At 35.1% G+C, this 16,809-nt stretch overlaps 1 protein-coding gene across 2 annotated transcripts in view; it reads right to left on the bottom strand.

The window, feature by feature from the left end:
• LTN1 (listerin E3 ubiquitin protein ligase 1) overlaps positions 1-16,809 on the bottom strand; it is a 62,334-nt gene that overhangs the window by 28,713 nt on the left and 16,812 nt on the right. For both annotated transcript variants that reach the window (XM_058731816.1, XM_058731817.1), the window contains exons 7-18: positions 15,567-15,740; positions 14,811-15,001; positions 13,930-14,065; positions 12,062-12,871; positions 10,013-10,054; positions 7,312-7,501; positions 6,583-6,822; positions 5,620-5,773; positions 4,696-4,840; positions 4,016-4,202; positions 2,369-2,528; positions 1,398-1,502 (exon numbers count right to left, since the gene is read on the bottom strand). In XM_058731816.1, coding sequence (XP_058587799.1) covers positions 1,398-1,502; positions 2,369-2,528; positions 4,016-4,202; positions 4,696-4,840; positions 5,620-5,773; positions 6,583-6,822; positions 7,312-7,501; positions 10,013-10,054; positions 12,062-12,871; positions 13,930-14,065; positions 14,811-15,001; positions 15,567-15,740 — 2,534 coding nt within the window. The remainder of the gene's footprint in view (positions 1-1,397; positions 1,503-2,368; positions 2,529-4,015; positions 4,203-4,695; positions 4,841-5,619; positions 5,774-6,582; positions 6,823-7,311; positions 7,502-10,012; positions 10,055-12,061; positions 12,872-13,929; positions 14,066-14,810; positions 15,002-15,566; positions 15,741-16,809) is intronic.

Consider the following 16,809-nt stretch of genomic DNA (forward strand, 5'->3'; position numbering starts at 1 on the left):
TTGTCAAGTTTTTCAAAATATATTGCTGGAATTTTTATTGAGATTGCATTGCAATTACAGATTGATACAACCATTTTTACAATTTAGCTTCCTACCTTTTTTGTAATCTTTACTAAAATTTCATAATTGCATTTTTGTTGTTCAATTTATTTCTAGGTATAGTTTTGTTGTCATTGTGAATAGAATCTTTTTTCCCATGACATTTTTAATTATTACTACTGAATAAGAAAGTTTCTGATTTTTCTGCCAAGTATATATATCCACATTAGTAATTAGTTCTAATATGTCTCCAGTTAATTCCCTGTTACTTTCATAATCAGAAAAATTAAATTATGCTGAATAAAAAAGCTAATATCGAAAGATCATATGCTGCATGATTCCATTTATATAACTTAACTAAATGATAAAAAGAACAGATTACTGGTTGTAAGAGATGAGAATGGGAAAAAGAAAGGTGGCCTGGCTGTGAAAGGGTAACACAAGAGGTCCCTGTGGTGACACTGTTCTGTCTATTGGTCTGTGGTGGCGTCACACATGGGATCTACACAGAACACACACACAAATAAGTACATGTAGACTTGGTCAGTGGATTGTATTGATGCCATTTTCTTATTGTAAAACTGTATTAAAGTTATGCAAAACAGTACCACTGAGGGAAACTCAATGAAGGGTATATGGAATCTCTTTATATTATTTCTTACAATTGCTTGTAAATCTATAACTACCTTAAAATAACAAGTTTAAAAAATTTTTAAATAAGAAAAAATTGAAATTTATTTCATGATTTTAGTGTACAAGATCATATACATATCATTTCAGAATTCTTCTTGGTAAACCAGTAAATTCAAAATGCCTCTTGGTAAATTTCAACTAAATGTTTAATTTGAGGTTCAGCCTCTCTAATATGACCAACTCTAGAACTCTAGTATGCCCAACCCCACAATCTATTTCTTTGTCTTAAGAACACATTTATTGCATTTCTAGAATATATTTCAATAGGATGATCCTTACTAAAGCAAAGGATAAGTAACTTTCCCTATCACTTCCAAACAGCAAATAAAGTAACAGAAGAAGGATATTAGGGAGAGGTAAAAGAAAGATTTCTACCAAAAAGATTTCTGGGGAAAAGAGAGCAAGTTAACAAAATGCTAACTTTTTAAACCAAGTACAAAATTCCACAACAAAATATTATAAAGTTTAAAATGCTTATATGAGAAGGTGTGTCCCAAACCTAAAATAATTTAAATTGTTTTAAAGTCTTTAATCTCATTTCCTTGAATTTCCGCATTTCTTAAACCTTGTTTCCTTGACTGATATAGAGATTATTCATTAGTTAGGCTTGCCAAAGTGACCAAATACAGCAAACTACAAAGTATAAACATTTTAAATCAGAATACCCTTCTTTTCTCCTATAATGCCGTTTTACTTCATCAGATGAAACACTTCGGGAAAGGATCAACTTAGCAATAATAAGAGACCAAAGGGTGCCATTTTCCATGGATCTAAAAAAAGAAAAAAAAACCCATTTTCAAAGTGTTTATAATTTTTACCATTTATCTGGATTCCTTTTACGGAATTAAATCAATCACCTTGTGAGGGTATCAATTCACCCAGGGCTTTTGCCCCCAAACAGCTGCCATTACTGAAAAGACTGGGAGCCTAGCTTTCCAACACTCCTTTACAACTGGTACTGAGCTCTCATCCCAAAGCCCTTCAAATCCTAATAGAGGAGAGCAGGTTTGAGGATCAGAGATGGTAGCCGGGAAAAGGACATATCCCAGAGGACACCGAGCCTGGTTAATGTTGAAGAACCAAGGAGGTATTCATATCTACTGGGGGAAAGTTCTGAGTGTCCTAGAGTATGTAGATGGAGACTGCAGAGAAAGGCTCAGCCTGGGACCTCTGATAAGGCAAAGCATATTCAAAACATCACAGCCAAGTGAAAAACAAAGAGAGGCAGTTCAACACGGTAACTTCAATAAACTCCCGTCAATTAAGGGGAAGGTTTTGTGTTTATAATCTTAAGACATATCTGTAACAACATGCAAAGTATAAGGTTTGAGAGTAGCGGGAAGGATGGATCACAGATGACAAAACAACTTCTACAAGGCTTCTATTTCTTTCATTGTCATCTGCCCCATTCCTCAATGTAATTTATGGATTTAAGAACACAGGCAAAGTTCAAATATCTCCCTAGATGAATAAATCAAGTACTCAGAATCCACAAAGTACTTATTATTAAGAACTGGGTTTAATTTAAACCAACCCTCTGAAAGATTAGCATGAAGTGAGCTTAACATTTTACAGAAACAAAGCCAAAAGCCAGTAAAACAATCATATAAAAACGGAAGCTGAAAGGGATTCTTACCTGTTAAATAGCAGCTGTAAAAGGCCAGAGGTATTACCAAGTCCACATAAGTTATCATATGTAATATTCATCTTTTGAAGCATTTCACAAAATCCAGTTAGAAAAATAGGGGGATTGTCTAATTCTTCATACCACTGCAGTGAATAGAGCAGTTCTGCAACTACAGAACAGACAACACATTATCAAGTGGACTCTGTGAAGGAACCTTTTGATCATTTTCATTTCACCGTCCCATTTTCAAATACTGCTACGCCTGCCAGTCTCAAAATATTTGTGAACTGATTTCCAAATCTGCTTTGAGATGTTCAGTGATAACGAAAACTGAGAACATTTGTCTGATACAAAATGCCACTCTTCTCCCAAATCTTATTTGGTCCCTTTTCTAATCAGTGAGCAGTGTGACAGGCCTAAGTTACCAGAGATAATGGAAGAATTTCCTACTCTTTTGCCACAGGTGGTAAAAAGTTACACACAGGACAAACAACTAAGGGCCCCAAGACCTGAGATGAGAAGTTCAAGCCAATGTGTTAAGAAATGGGAAACACCATGATATAGTAAACAGGGCGTGGATCTCGGTGAAAGACTGGTCTGGGCTCAAATTGAGCTGTGTGCATAGTTAGCAATTAGAGTACTAAAATCTAGCTCAGAGACTGCTGTGAGAATTAAATGACCAAGAATCTCTCAGAAAACCTAGCACATCATAGGTTTTAACACACAATTATCACAACTCTGTTTTATAAAGCCATTTATGGACTTTGGAGTCAGAAGACTTGAGACCTGGTTCAAAAATCTAATCCTATCCCTTATAAGCTAAGTACCTCTAATCAAGTCAAGCTAAGAAAACCAGGTAACAAAAACCATAGTAATAATATCTGACAGGGTTGATAAGAAGCTTAAATACATAATGTTGTCAGTTTGTAATTAGTAACACACGCCACAAAAACACACTATTGCAACTGCAGGCTAATCTCCTTGCCCTTTACTGCATGTGGAGTTGGCAAATCAAGAAGTATTCCAGCTTTCTTCCACAGGGCATATATTTTCCTCTAGTAACTATGCTACAGCTGAAGTTTTACAAACAAGACTGACGGAGAAATTATGCAAAACTTCTACCCTTAACACCATTTTGTTTAGGTCACACTGCTACTTACAATTCTACACCATTTCCTGGAATGGGGGAATTTTAAGTCCTACATCCCCACGGGATTCAACATTTGAACCTCCACTTGCCAGGAAAAAAATATATATCTACATACATACCTATGTATCCCTATCAACACGAAGGTATCGTGGTTTAAATCACAATCCATGATGAAACACTAAACTCAACCATTTTCTTTAGGATTATGTGCCATAGGACCTAGTACTGATGTCTCGCCAGCTTAAGTAAGTGATCTTATAACAAATTCTGCTCTACAGCTAACAAGATTATAGAAAATTTCAGTATGTTTTCATCCGATTTGCAATTTACCATTCGTCATTTAAGTAACCTCAAGTTTCTCATCACTACAATAGTTAATAGGAATGGAAGATTCTTGATTTTTTAAAGATTTAAATTGCAGAGGAATCAAAATTATTTCAAAATTATACTTAATACAAATTATTTCAAAACAATGCTATTATATCTGAATGCTCATATATACTTACTTATTTTCTCAAGCTCATTATTTTCTAGGACTATTTCCTTTTTCAGTGCAACTAATATCATTTTGCTCAATAATGCTGAAGTACACAAATGGCTGGGAAGTTTCTTTGCATCTTGTTCTTTAAAATCTGTTTTGAAACACTCATAATTCAAACTCAATCTTCCTTCTAAAAGAGGTCTATGCAACCACTGTAAAAAGAATACATTCAATTATATACAAAATCATTAGATATTCTAAATTATTTACTATCTCTGCAAGTAAGACAGGGAAAAAAATGAAGTTATCAATCTTCACAATGTTATTAGAATAACTTCAAAAATGAAGTTATTACTAGTTTATCAATAAAATCACAGAAGCCTAGAAGTTTGGGTTTTGCTTCAGGAAATTATCAACATGTGTATTTCTTTAAGAGTCCTTCAGGACAGAACTAGATCTAATTCACCTTGTACCGTGGCAACTGCCAGTGTCTCACAAACAACAAACATCCAATATGTGAGCATTCAGAGACGTAAAGGCAAAGCAAGATACTCGTTTCATTTACCTTTTTTTCTCCCAAGGATAAAACAAAAGATATTCATTTTGTTCAATTTTTTCCCTTCTCCAGAATAAAATTAAAATGTTTAAGCTTGCATGAAGTCCAAACTTCAGAACGAGATAAGCACTGTCCAATCTCAAACATACCTGCATTGGAAGAGACTGTCTCATCTTTTCCCATTCACTGTTGCTTGGCATTACACTTTCAATGTAAACTCCCAGAAGATTAGTATCTTCACTTTCTAGAAGCATATTTAGCAAGTCATCAACAGCACACAAGAGGACTTGAAGACTGAAAATAATGCAAACAATGTGACAATCATGGTTATGCTATGACTAACTTGAGCACTCTGGTACACAGGGAACTGTGTACTATGGCAGGGAACACTTTACCTGAACAAAAAGACCACTAAAAATGAAACTAAGCAAGTCCTTTACCCTGTATCTGACATACACACCATCAAATTGGGGATTTAATACAACATTTATAGTTTGAAATTGAGTGCTGCTTCTGTACCAGAATGAAGGGAACTTGACCTATTTTGGAAAAGGTATTTCAGAAACACAACTACCTCATTATATGGGGGGAGAAGCCATGATGATCAGAAAAAGATATGACCCAACCCTAAAAGTCTCTGGATGCATTCTCTTCGTTTTCACTTTTATAAATGGATTTAGGTATGTGGTGTGAAATATATTTGCAATTCAACATCTTAAAACAGAGGCTACCAGAGCCCCAAAATTAAACAATGAAGAATAACCACGATGTGTGGTAGTCATGGGAGGTTATGGTTATAATCCATACCAGCTCACAAGACACAGTATAGCACTACGATCACGTCACCAGCATAAATTAGGAGTCCAGCAGATATAACAAATCATTCTTGAATTGAGTTTAAATTGATGATCATTAAAACAAATTCCTTTTGGAAAAATATTTTTGTCTGGGTCTTCTCTTAGAGTCCCGTAGATTTCTTACATAACAAATCATTTTTCATAGACAGGCTGTAATTTAAAGACAGTGATCAGGTATTGAAGAGATACTGTGCAAATGAGTACAAAAAAAGTTACCTTTTGATATCCAAAGATGAAGACTGAACTTGGTTCTTCAGCCACAGAGCAGACAAACATAGGAAGGTACTCTGTCTACATGTACTGCCAGTTTGGTGGGTCAATAAATTCACACCAGAGAGCCAAGTATTTTTCAGTTTACAGACAAGAAAGTCTAAAATCAAGATGTCAACAGTAATTTGTAATCCCTGCGAAGCAACTATAACCAGTACAAAATGTATGAAATAGCTCAATGCAGACCTGAGATTTTTAAAGTACCGTTAAAAATGGAAAATATAAAATTACCATTTAATTGCCAAAACAAAATAACTATGTCATAAATATGCAATAATACAAACTAGCTCATGCTATACAAATGTAAACATGTTAAGATTTTTAAAGTTAGCTCTTTTCTACTCTTATTTACAAGAGCATTGTCCTTTTAGAGATGTGAAAAATATTACACCTTTTCCGAACAGAGTAGTATGAAAGAAAGGGTTGGGGAGGAGGGCTCTCTATCAATACTAGTGTTTTTTAAAATGCCTTTCATAATTAAGTCTCAACATATAAGGCAATATAGTCCTTACAAAGGCAATTTCAGTTTTATTTTGGTATATACCAAGAGTGAATAAGAGAAGGACATATTAATATACCCTCCTTTATGAATGTGGAAACTGGAGCATCAAGAAATTAAACAACTTGCCAAACAACAGTTCCTAAGTGAAAGGGCTAAGATTCTAACTCATCTACCATAGCCCCTTCCAAAACTATTTCTTTGATATCAAGAAAGAATTTAGACATAAGGTCTACATATACCTTTGACTTGGTTTCTAAAGCTGAAAGTGTTTAAGATTTGTAGCCCTCTACTCAAAATGCTTTCAACTTTCAAGTACATTATGATTCAATTAATAAAGCCTGGGCACTTACACTATGAAGGTCAGAGCCGGAGATTCCCAACAAAACATTTGAGCAGTAGGCTATTACCTGGCAAATGTGTTTTTTCTTTGTTCTGAGCACATAACTGAAAGAGAGTTAATAATAAGTCTTCAGAGGATGGCATTAGCAAGCATCCTTTTGCTGAGCTGAAATAGTTATAGGCCACATCACAGATAAAAGACACTGATGAATCATTATTTTCAGCTTCTGACAATTCCTTTACTTTGGATAAAGTTTCATGAAGTTTAACAATAATTCTTTCAACATATACTTCTCCAATCAAGTAATCTAGAGAAAAAAAGTTCACACAAACAAAAAATTAAAAAATATTAACAGCGTATTTTTTAAAAGCTTACTTTGGGTTAACAACCACTTAAGTCTTTCCATGTGTTTAAAAAAAAAATTATGTATTAGACAAAAGAAAATTGTATCAACAAATCAATCTGATCTCTCACATATAAAAGCTCTCATGTAAAAGAGCAGTTTTACATTAAGTTAAAAAAATAATTAAAAAAAGCACAATGGTCTATACAATTAGTGAATAACTTTGCGAAACTCAAAACCCTTTAAAATGTAAAACTTTTTAAAAATATTAAAATGTCTTCCAAGTCATGCTACAAGGCTTAAATATTTAGGGTGCTTACAAAATTAAAATAGCTGCATGAATTAAGTCTTGTTATTCTCAACCAATAACATACAGACTTTGTAACATGGAATCCCTTCCAAAAGTGAAAACTTTATTGCCTACTAAAAAACAAAAGCCCTATTTTTGCTTACCATTTTTAACATGTTGGGATAATACCAAGCTTAGAAGAGCCCATCTCTCCGAGAAGTAAGAATCAGAAGATACTGTGGATTCCAAGTCTTTATGGCAAAGATGATCTGCCAGGGTTACCAATTTCTCTCCAAGGATATCTCCTTTTAGCCAAGGAGTTACTAAAGCATGTTTATCTGAACTAGAACATGCCTAAAACCATAAAATTAAAGCAAAAATTTTCAAGATCAAAAAGCATATCTGCCTATACTACTTGTACCATATTACCTCCCTTCATCATCATGACCCCAACAGTAGCCCCCACTCCTCCTCAAGTTCTAAGGCGGCTGATATTGTCTCTGTTCCCCACTAAGCCTTGCTTACATACATTTTCAGGCGTTTTTTCAGGCTATTTTCCCAGCCATAAATATTCTCTCTCTTCTTTATCAAAATCCCATCCATTCTCTGAGAATCATTACAAAGCCAACCTGCTTTATGAAGGCTCCCCCATCCACCCAAGCCCAAACTCATAACTGCTTTTCTCTGAATTTCTAAAGCACTTACTGGATTTTATTATTATTTATAATGTTTCATCTGTGTATGTCTTGTTTCCAATGAGATTGTAAGTTCCTTGAGAGCAGAGACTGTCTTACTTCTTTGATACCTGCTATCAACACTGCAGATATGTTCAATGAATAACGAACGGATGAACTTTGAAGACAGATTTTAAAATGTTCTATGTATTAAATTTTTGTTCATTAATTTTACTAAAATTAAAGAACAATTAATATTTAATAGTGGTAAATACTTCAATATGAACAATGGGACATATTTCCCCAAATTCTCTGCAATAGTAACTGGGGCCAGATAGCTAACAGCAACTGGTTTATTTTCATGGGGTGGGGAAGCAAGAAAAAAAAACAAAACACGAAAAACTGTAAATCCACCCCCAAAAGCATGCTGATCCATGTTCCCAGAGCTTCTTTTGCTTTAAGGGCTGATAAGAAAGGAATTTGCAACTTGGTTCATTTCAAAGCAATCTGGAAAAAAAAAACAAAAAACCAAGTGCGGATTGGGTAGTGCCTAAAAACTGTTTGTTCTTTATTAAAAAACTGTAGGTAACCTGGGCTTTTATTTTAGCCCAAGCTTTGCCAATCTTCTGGCTTTGTGATCCTGGACAAATCTCTTAACCAATTTGGGCCTATTTCCTATTTTAAAAATGAAAATTAACCTAGAGAATCACTAACGTCCTTTTCTGATTACAAAATGCAGGTTGTTTTTAAAGAAGCTGAGTTTATGACTCTGATCATAAAGTATAAAGTTGCATAAAAACAAAGAAATCTGGAGTTTAGATGGCTATAATATGGTTTTCCTAACACAGTTTACTAAATAAAACCCATTTATTTTATTGAATCTAGGAAATAAACTTTTGAGTAAAATGTCTCTCAAATTAGAAAGATATGATGTACAATACTCATTTTAACATATCCATAGAAAGAACCTCACCAGCTTTAAGGGGATGGAGACATCAGTTAGTCATGGAAGTACAGGAGGCAAACACTGGCCATGAACTTCTAAATACTGCCCAGGAAGAAAATAGTCTTCCCAAAGGTTAGGAGTATTTGAGCTAACCAGCAGGCACATTCCTAAGTTGCAAATGGGTATCAGTCTTCTCTTATCAAATTACTAACTCCCTTTGCTCTAATTCTAGACTTACCAAGTAGATTTCTGATAATTTGGCTTTTCATGTAACCTGCCTATAGAGAGAGAAGGTACTGGGTAAACTAATACAAATGCTGTACTTCATATGTTCTATTTCTCATTGAAAAACAGTAAATTAATATTCTGTATTTATTTTGTAAAAATAAACTATTGAGGGAAATAGGGAGTCACTGTTCAGCGGGCACAGAGTTTCAGTTTTGCAAGATAAATTCTGGAGACTAGTTCACAATGAGAATATACTTAACACTACTGAACTGTAAACTCAGAAAGAGTTAAGATGGTAAATTTTGCTATGGGCTTTTACCATAATTTAAAAAGAAACTTGTAAATTAAGGAGTTATCTGTGTATGTGAATTTTAAAAATAATAAAAAATGCTAAAAAAGAATTTTAGGTAACTTAACAGTGCAAAAAAATCCCCCCATTTCTATGGTTGAAAAGTGTTACATCACTTACATCTTCATTGGGGAAAAAATACTTTAAAACTTCTAAATTGCTTATGTTCCTTGATCTCTTTTCATTATTTTCATCACTAATTTTCTTATTTAGTCAAGTGGCAATCAAAGTCTGAAAGATTTTAATTTGCCTGTATAGTATTCCAAAGCAGCACAAATTTAATTTCTGAGGTGTTCGAGCCAAAGCTAAAACCTCTCAATCTACTTCTATAGAAGAAAAAATAACTAGGATAAGAGTAGAAACCTGTAGTCTTAATTTAAAGATAACCAAATATTTAGTTCTCCCGTTGTTATCTTCCCAGGAATACTGGATTTACCAGAGCCTTTTCAGTCTTTGCTGATATTCCTAACCAGAAAAATAATACAACAGAAAGGTAAACACCTAAGCCTAAAGCCTTCCCAGGTTATGGGAAGAAAATTACAATAATAAAGAAGTTCTCTAACACAGACACTTGACCACATACCAGCATGTGAATATGACTAGTTTTAACTTCTCTGTACTCATAAATGCAAAAAAAGGAGGAAAAGGAAAAAAAATCCCTAAGATACCTTTTCAATGACCTGAAGAATAGAATTCCATTTCAGATTCCCCTGAAAGAGAAAAAAGAGTTAGAAATAAATTTTTAGAAGGAATGAAGTCATTATGTAATCACAAAAAAGGCTAAAACATTTCTAGCTACTCCAGCTTTTAAAAGTATAGACTAGGGCGCCTGGGTGGCTCAGTCAGTTAAGCGTCCGACTTCAGCTCAGGTCACGATCTCACGGTCCGTGAGTTCGAAACCCACGTCGGGCTCTGGGCTGATGGCTCAGAGCCTGGAGCCTGCTTCCGATTCTGTGTCTCCCTCTCTGTCTGCCCCTCCCCCATTCATGATCTGTCTCTCTCTGTCTCAAAAATAAATAAACGTTAAAAAAAAATTTTTTTTTAAAGTATAGACTAAGATGAACTATTGGGACCTTATCAAAATAAAAAGCTTCTGCACAGCAAAGGAAACAATCAGCAAAACTAAAAGGCAACTGACAGAATGGGAGAAGATATTTGCAAATGACATATCTGATAAAGGGTTACTATCCAAAATGTATAAAGAACTTATCAAACTCAACACCCAAAAAACAATCCAGTGAAGAAATGGGCAAAAGACATGAATAGATACTTCTCCAAAGACGACATCCAAACGACTAACAGACACATGAAAAGATACTCAATATTACTCATCATCAAGGAAATATAAATTAAAACCACAATGAGATACTACCTCATACCAGTCAGAATGGCTAAAATTAACAAGTTGGGCAATAACAGATGTTGGCAAGGATGTGGAGAAAGAGGATCTCTTTTGCACTGCTGGTGGGAATGCAAACTGGTGCAGCCAGTCTGGAAAACAGTATGGAGGTTCCTCAAAAAAAATCAAAAATAGAACTACCCTATGACCCAGCAATTGCACTACTAGGTATTTATCCACGGGATACAGGTGTGCTGTTTCGAAGGGACACATGCACCCCAATGTTTATAGCAACACTATCGACAATAGCCAAAGTATGGAAAGAGCCCAAATGTCCATCAATGGATGAATACATAAAGAAGATGCAGTGTGTGTGTGTGTGTGTGTGTGTGTGTGTGTATACATTACAATACAATGGAGTATTACTCGGCAATCAAGAAGAATGAAATGTTGCCATTTGCAACTATGTGGATGGAACTAGAAGGTATTATGCTAAATGAAATGAGTCAGTCGGAGAAAAACAAATATGTGACCTCACTCATATGAGGAATTCAAGATACAAAACAGATAAACATAAGGGAAGGGAAGCAAAAATAACATAAAAATGAGGGAGAGAAGGGGCACCTGGGTGGCTCAGTTGGTTAAGCGACCAACTTCAGTTCAGGTCATGATTTGTGGGTTTGTGGGTTCGAGCAGTTTGTGGGTTCGAGCCCTGCGTCGGGCTCTGTGCTGACAGCTCAGAGCCTGGAGCCTACTTCAGATTCTGTGTCTCCCCCTCTCTCCACCCCTCCCCTGTTCATGCTCTGTGTCTCTCTGTCTCTCAATAATAAATAAATGCTAAAAAAAAAATTTTTTTTTTTTTTAATGAGGGAGACAAAACACAAGAGACTTAAATACAGAGAACAAACTGAAGGTTGCTGGAGGGGTGGTAGGTGGGGAGATGGGCTAAATGGGTAAGGGGCATTAAGGAGGACACTTGTTGGGATGAGCAATGGATATTATACATAGGGGATGAATCACTGGAATCTACTCCCGAATCATTGCACCATATGCTAATTAACTTGGATGTAAATTGAAAAAAAAAAAAGTATGGACTAAAATGCTTAGCCTTTCATTGCCGAGCATTTGTCACCTCACCATACTTACTCAACACCTACCCATAAGCCTCACACACTTCCCCATCACAATCAAGAATATACTGCTTGCCTGTGCCTACTTTGTCAGCACACAGACTAAAATTGGAAAGAATATACTGCTCTTCTTTAAATAGTCAAGAAACGACTCAAGAATAACCTCCATGCAGGTCTCATTCTACTTACTTATAATTAGTGTAGCGATGTAAGCCACTATAGTTTAAAGAGATATACAACAATAATACCTCAATGAGATCATCCAAGACATACTTTCTTTCCATATTATTGTCACAGCAACAGAGGGCACTGTACAAAATGTCCACCAAGAAACCAGCATCCTTCCGTTGATCTTCATTTAGCCAACCTATCAGTTTCTGGTATAAAAACTGTACAGCAGGATTTTTTTCTACAAGTCTGGCTATTTCAAGAGGTTTGGCTTTGACAATACTCTGTTTTTCATCACCTAGTAGCATTTTAAATACTTGGGTTGAAGAGAAAGAGCTGAGCAGAGTGGAAAGAAACTTTAGATGTTGCTCTGACTTTTGCTCATTGACATAATTAATACTCATCGCTGCTAGTTTACAGACCAAGTCTTCCAAAGGTTTCTTCCTTAGTGGTGATACAAGGTCTGAACGATTATGAGAGAGAGAAAGTTCAGTCATTAATTCAGAGCCTTCACTGTTTTCGCCTTCGGAGGAGACACATTTTTCGTTCTCTTTATTACTTTCAGGCAGCTCGTCAGCAAATCTAACCTTACCAACTTTTTTTTTATTTGGCTTCAGTGAGCTCTTCGGCTTCTGAAGGACCTGTAACAGGTTAGAAACACCTGACACGGATTTCACATCAGCTTCTGGCTCATTGATTTTCTCCACACAGATCTCTGACAGTCTTTCCCAAAAATTCAGTAGTACTTTGTCCAAACTGTGAGCTATTTTATCATCTTTTTCCACATCTGCTTTGGCTTCCCAGGAACTTAAGGTTTCTGCTAAATGGTTAAAGAGCTGCCCATCTTGCAATCTTGGGTCTTTGAGAACTGCATCAATAAAAGGAATCAACTAAAAGAGAAGGCAGAAATATAAAAGTTCAGTTTTCAGGGGAAATAAAATTTAAACAAAGTATTTGTAAAACATTATAAAGTTCCACATTTAATAACTGAAAAACATGGATGTTCCCTCCCAAAACTCTGAAGAGTTAACCTGAAGATCATTTTCGTATCATACAAAGAAGTTAATGATTTCACTGCATTCCCCTAAATTACTTTTTATGATATAGTTAACCAAGATTATTGATCATTAACAAATAATACAGTTTTCGTTGCATTTTCTGAACTTAATCCAATTTTTTACTTTTTTCTAAACCAATGTGAAAGAACCCACAGAATTCGGAATTCTTTTCCTTAAATTACAAAGATAAGTTAACTGAGACATAAACTAGGATCTAGGCTTATATGATTTCATTAATTTCCTAACATAAGGAACCATATTCCAGAACTTGCTCTCATCACTGGTTCTAAAAACCAAGCACAATTGTTCACACACAAAAAATAAATGTAGTTGAATATTTTAGAAGTAGCAAGATGATTATTGCATAATTTATACTTAATATAAAAGATCACAAATGGGGTGCCTGGGTGGTTCAGTTGGTTAAGCATCCGACTTCGGCTCAGGTCATGACCTCATGGTTTGTGGGTGCAAGCCCCAGGTCAGGCTCTGTGCTGACAGCTCAGAGCCTGGAGCCTGCTTTGGATTCTGTGTCTCCCTCTCTCTCTGCCCCTCCCCCACTCGCGCTCTCTCTCAAAAATAAAATAAAAACGACAACAACAACAAAAAAAGATCACAAATAGCATCTTCAAAATTATGTTTTGTGTTGCGACTCTATAAAAGTTAAGGCTTACACATCCAGAGACTAATTAGTACTCAGGCATTATGGTATTATTCTAGCAACAATAGTACAGAATTTTTATTTGTATGGTTGGAAGTACACATTACTCAATTTGTAAATTATAAAAATGAAATTTTTATAAAGCCTAATTTAAAAACGGCAACAAGATACAATGAGCTTGATACTTTGCAGTCAGTGTGCAAGGGCATGATGATTTCTACATTATAAATACCTGATCACTGATGAGCATCTCTTCAATCTCTTCCTCACCTAAGTTTTGCTGCATTATAAAACGTAAGCATTCAAAAAAAGCTGATATTACTGCTGAGCACTCTGAAAAGCTGGTTTTGATTCTCTCTGTTGACAGCCTAAGAAATAATAAACAACTACAGCTTACTCTTTCACAAAACAATAAGCAACTCAGAAACACCAAAATAAACACATGGAAAAGGCATCACACCAAAAGAAGAGGATTTTTTAAAACAAAATTCTTAAACTAAAAACTAAGAACAAAAGGAACTTGGAAAGGTGTGGAAAAAAGCACATTTTCAAATAGGTGTCAAAAAAAGATAATACATATTTATTTTCTAGTCAGGAACAAGTCCATCTGCAAATTTCAAAGAGACGACTTAACCAAATAAAGCTAATAGTGTAGGAAAAAACAGTTCTGTAAGCATTAATAAAAGCGAGTGTCTTTTATTAAGTTCAACAAATACACTGAAGTAATTTTTTTTAATTGTGACTTTAAATAGCTATCAGATTTAAGCTTATGGAAGTTTTAAACTCTTCACTGGTTCATTTTTACCATTTGGACATTTGTATTTATCAACATACCAAAAAATGCTCATATAAAAAAAAGTCTATTTCAATCTAAGGCCCTTACGATAGTCATTGCACTTTCTGTTGTGTATGACCACTGAAGCCTTGAAAGTACCCAAGAAAAAAACTTCAATTGAAATTCTATGAAAAGTTTAATTGAAAGTGTTTAATGAACAACAAAACAATTTGGAGAAATTTAAATAAGAAAGACCATAATGAGTATGTCATTTTACCCATTTGTGAAACCAAGAAAAATCTCTTCTGCTCTAAAGATCAAGAATTGAAACTCCTTACCCTACAACTACAGAGGTGAGGAAATTTTTGAAGAAATCCAACTTTGGATCTGTAATGGACTGAGGGAGTTTGCTGATAAATGGCAAAAGATAAGGATATATGATGGTAGCCAGACCCCGACCGCCTTCACGAACCACAGCTGACAGCTTTGGAAACACACTTTTTTTTGCATTTACATGAAGCCAACAGTCCTAACCAAAGAAAAGATGGTAAGAATAATTAGAGATCATAAAATACTTCTCCCAATTTAGACACACACAGGCTGTCAAAAGTAAATATCAAGTATTCTACCTAAAGAGGATAAAATCTCTCACCACCACTGAAAACTAAACTCGGAAATTTTAAGAAACTTATTACATATGGTAATCATGTACCCCACATAGTGAGGACAACATTGATCAGAAATAATTATTTAACTTAAAAGATTTATATAAAAGCTGCTTTCCAAAAGGGACACTAATATCTAATCTTAAATATAAGAATCAGATAAACTGACTTCACTGGACTACATAAAGTTTAAAGAATAATTGATGCTGGCTAAACTGAAAGTAAAACAAAAACTCTATGCTAATTTTATGGTCAGTTTAAGATTTATACCAAGTTTTGGATTAAGTATTTTAATTCCAAGAAAGCATTTTCCAGTAAGTTTTAGGTATTATCATCTGATAGGCTCTGTCTCACATCATATCTAAGGCTTCTAAAATACAAACTAAGACAAGTATCTCAAATGTACTAAATGTTACCTTTCTTACGCACCTCAATAGTTGTAAGTGTATAAAGTACAGCTTCCCAGAGAGCCGGGCATACAATGGGGTCACTGTCATCAATGCTAAGTAGAACAGATGGGCTCACTTTGGATGCTTCATCTTTCATCAACTGTGGAATACGCTGGCACAAAGCAGAAACTAACTCAAAATAAGCTGAGCGGATCTAAAACAAAAAATGAAAAGCTGGATTAAATTAAAGCCTAGTAGAGCTATGATAAGATTTTTAATTTAATAGCTGTTAGGTTATGCATACTAACCCTCCCATTAGTAAAACTAAAAGGGCTAGAAAAAATATCTTTAAATCTTCCGTAGGGTATCAAATGGCTGAAAGGACATTAGGAATTACCACATAAAAGTGAAGGCAGAAAGAATTCAACTTTTGATTTCTCTGGCTGAAGCAAATACAAATCCTCTCTAATGGCCAAGGCGTTCACCTGGGCCTCATATTATTCCTATTAATATACTAGGCCACACCAAGTTAAATACAGCCAAAGAAAAACTAAGAAACCATGAGTCACTATCAGCAGAAACAAAAGATGACACAGAGATCTGAGACTTTAAATCTTAGGTTTATCAGTTACAAATTCCTTACCAACAGTTCTTATTATATTTAAAGAAATACAAGTTGGGGCGCCTGGGTGGCTCAGTCGGTTAAGCGGCCGACTTCAGCTCAGGTCATGATCTCACGGTCCGCGAGTTCGAGCCCCGTGTCGGGCTCTGTGCTGACAGCTCAGAGCCTGGAGCCCGTTTCAGATTCTGTGTCTCCCTCTCTCTCTGCCCCTCCCCTGTTCATGCTCTGTCTCTCTCTGTCTCAAAAATAAATAAATATTAAAAAAATAAAATAAAATAAAGAAATATAAGTTTATAGAAATCTGAAAGGAAAAGGATCTTAGAAAAAGCACAGATGTGAAAAAGTACGAAGCACAATTCCTATTCCTAAAAATAGGCAGAAAGACAGATGATAGATTAAAATTCAATTTTCAGTTTAAGAGCAGAGAAAGTGAACTGAAAGTACAAAAGAAATTATCCACCAAGAAGCACAGAAAGACAAAAAAAGATAAAAAACACCAAGGATAATGTAAGAGACAAGGTAAAGAAGGTTTAACATATATTTAAACAGAATCCCAAAGGGAGAGAAGAGAGAACGAAGCAAAGGAAATATCTGAAAAGGTTAATAGCTGAGCATTTTGTAGAGCCAGTGAAATACACCATTCTACAAATTCAGGAACTCC

The sequence above is a fragment of the Neofelis nebulosa genome, chromosome 5 (assembly GCF_028018385.1).
Source record: "Neofelis nebulosa isolate mNeoNeb1 chromosome 5, mNeoNeb1.pri, whole genome shotgun sequence".
Lineage (NCBI taxonomy): Eukaryota > Metazoa > Chordata > Mammalia > Carnivora > Felidae > Neofelis > Neofelis nebulosa.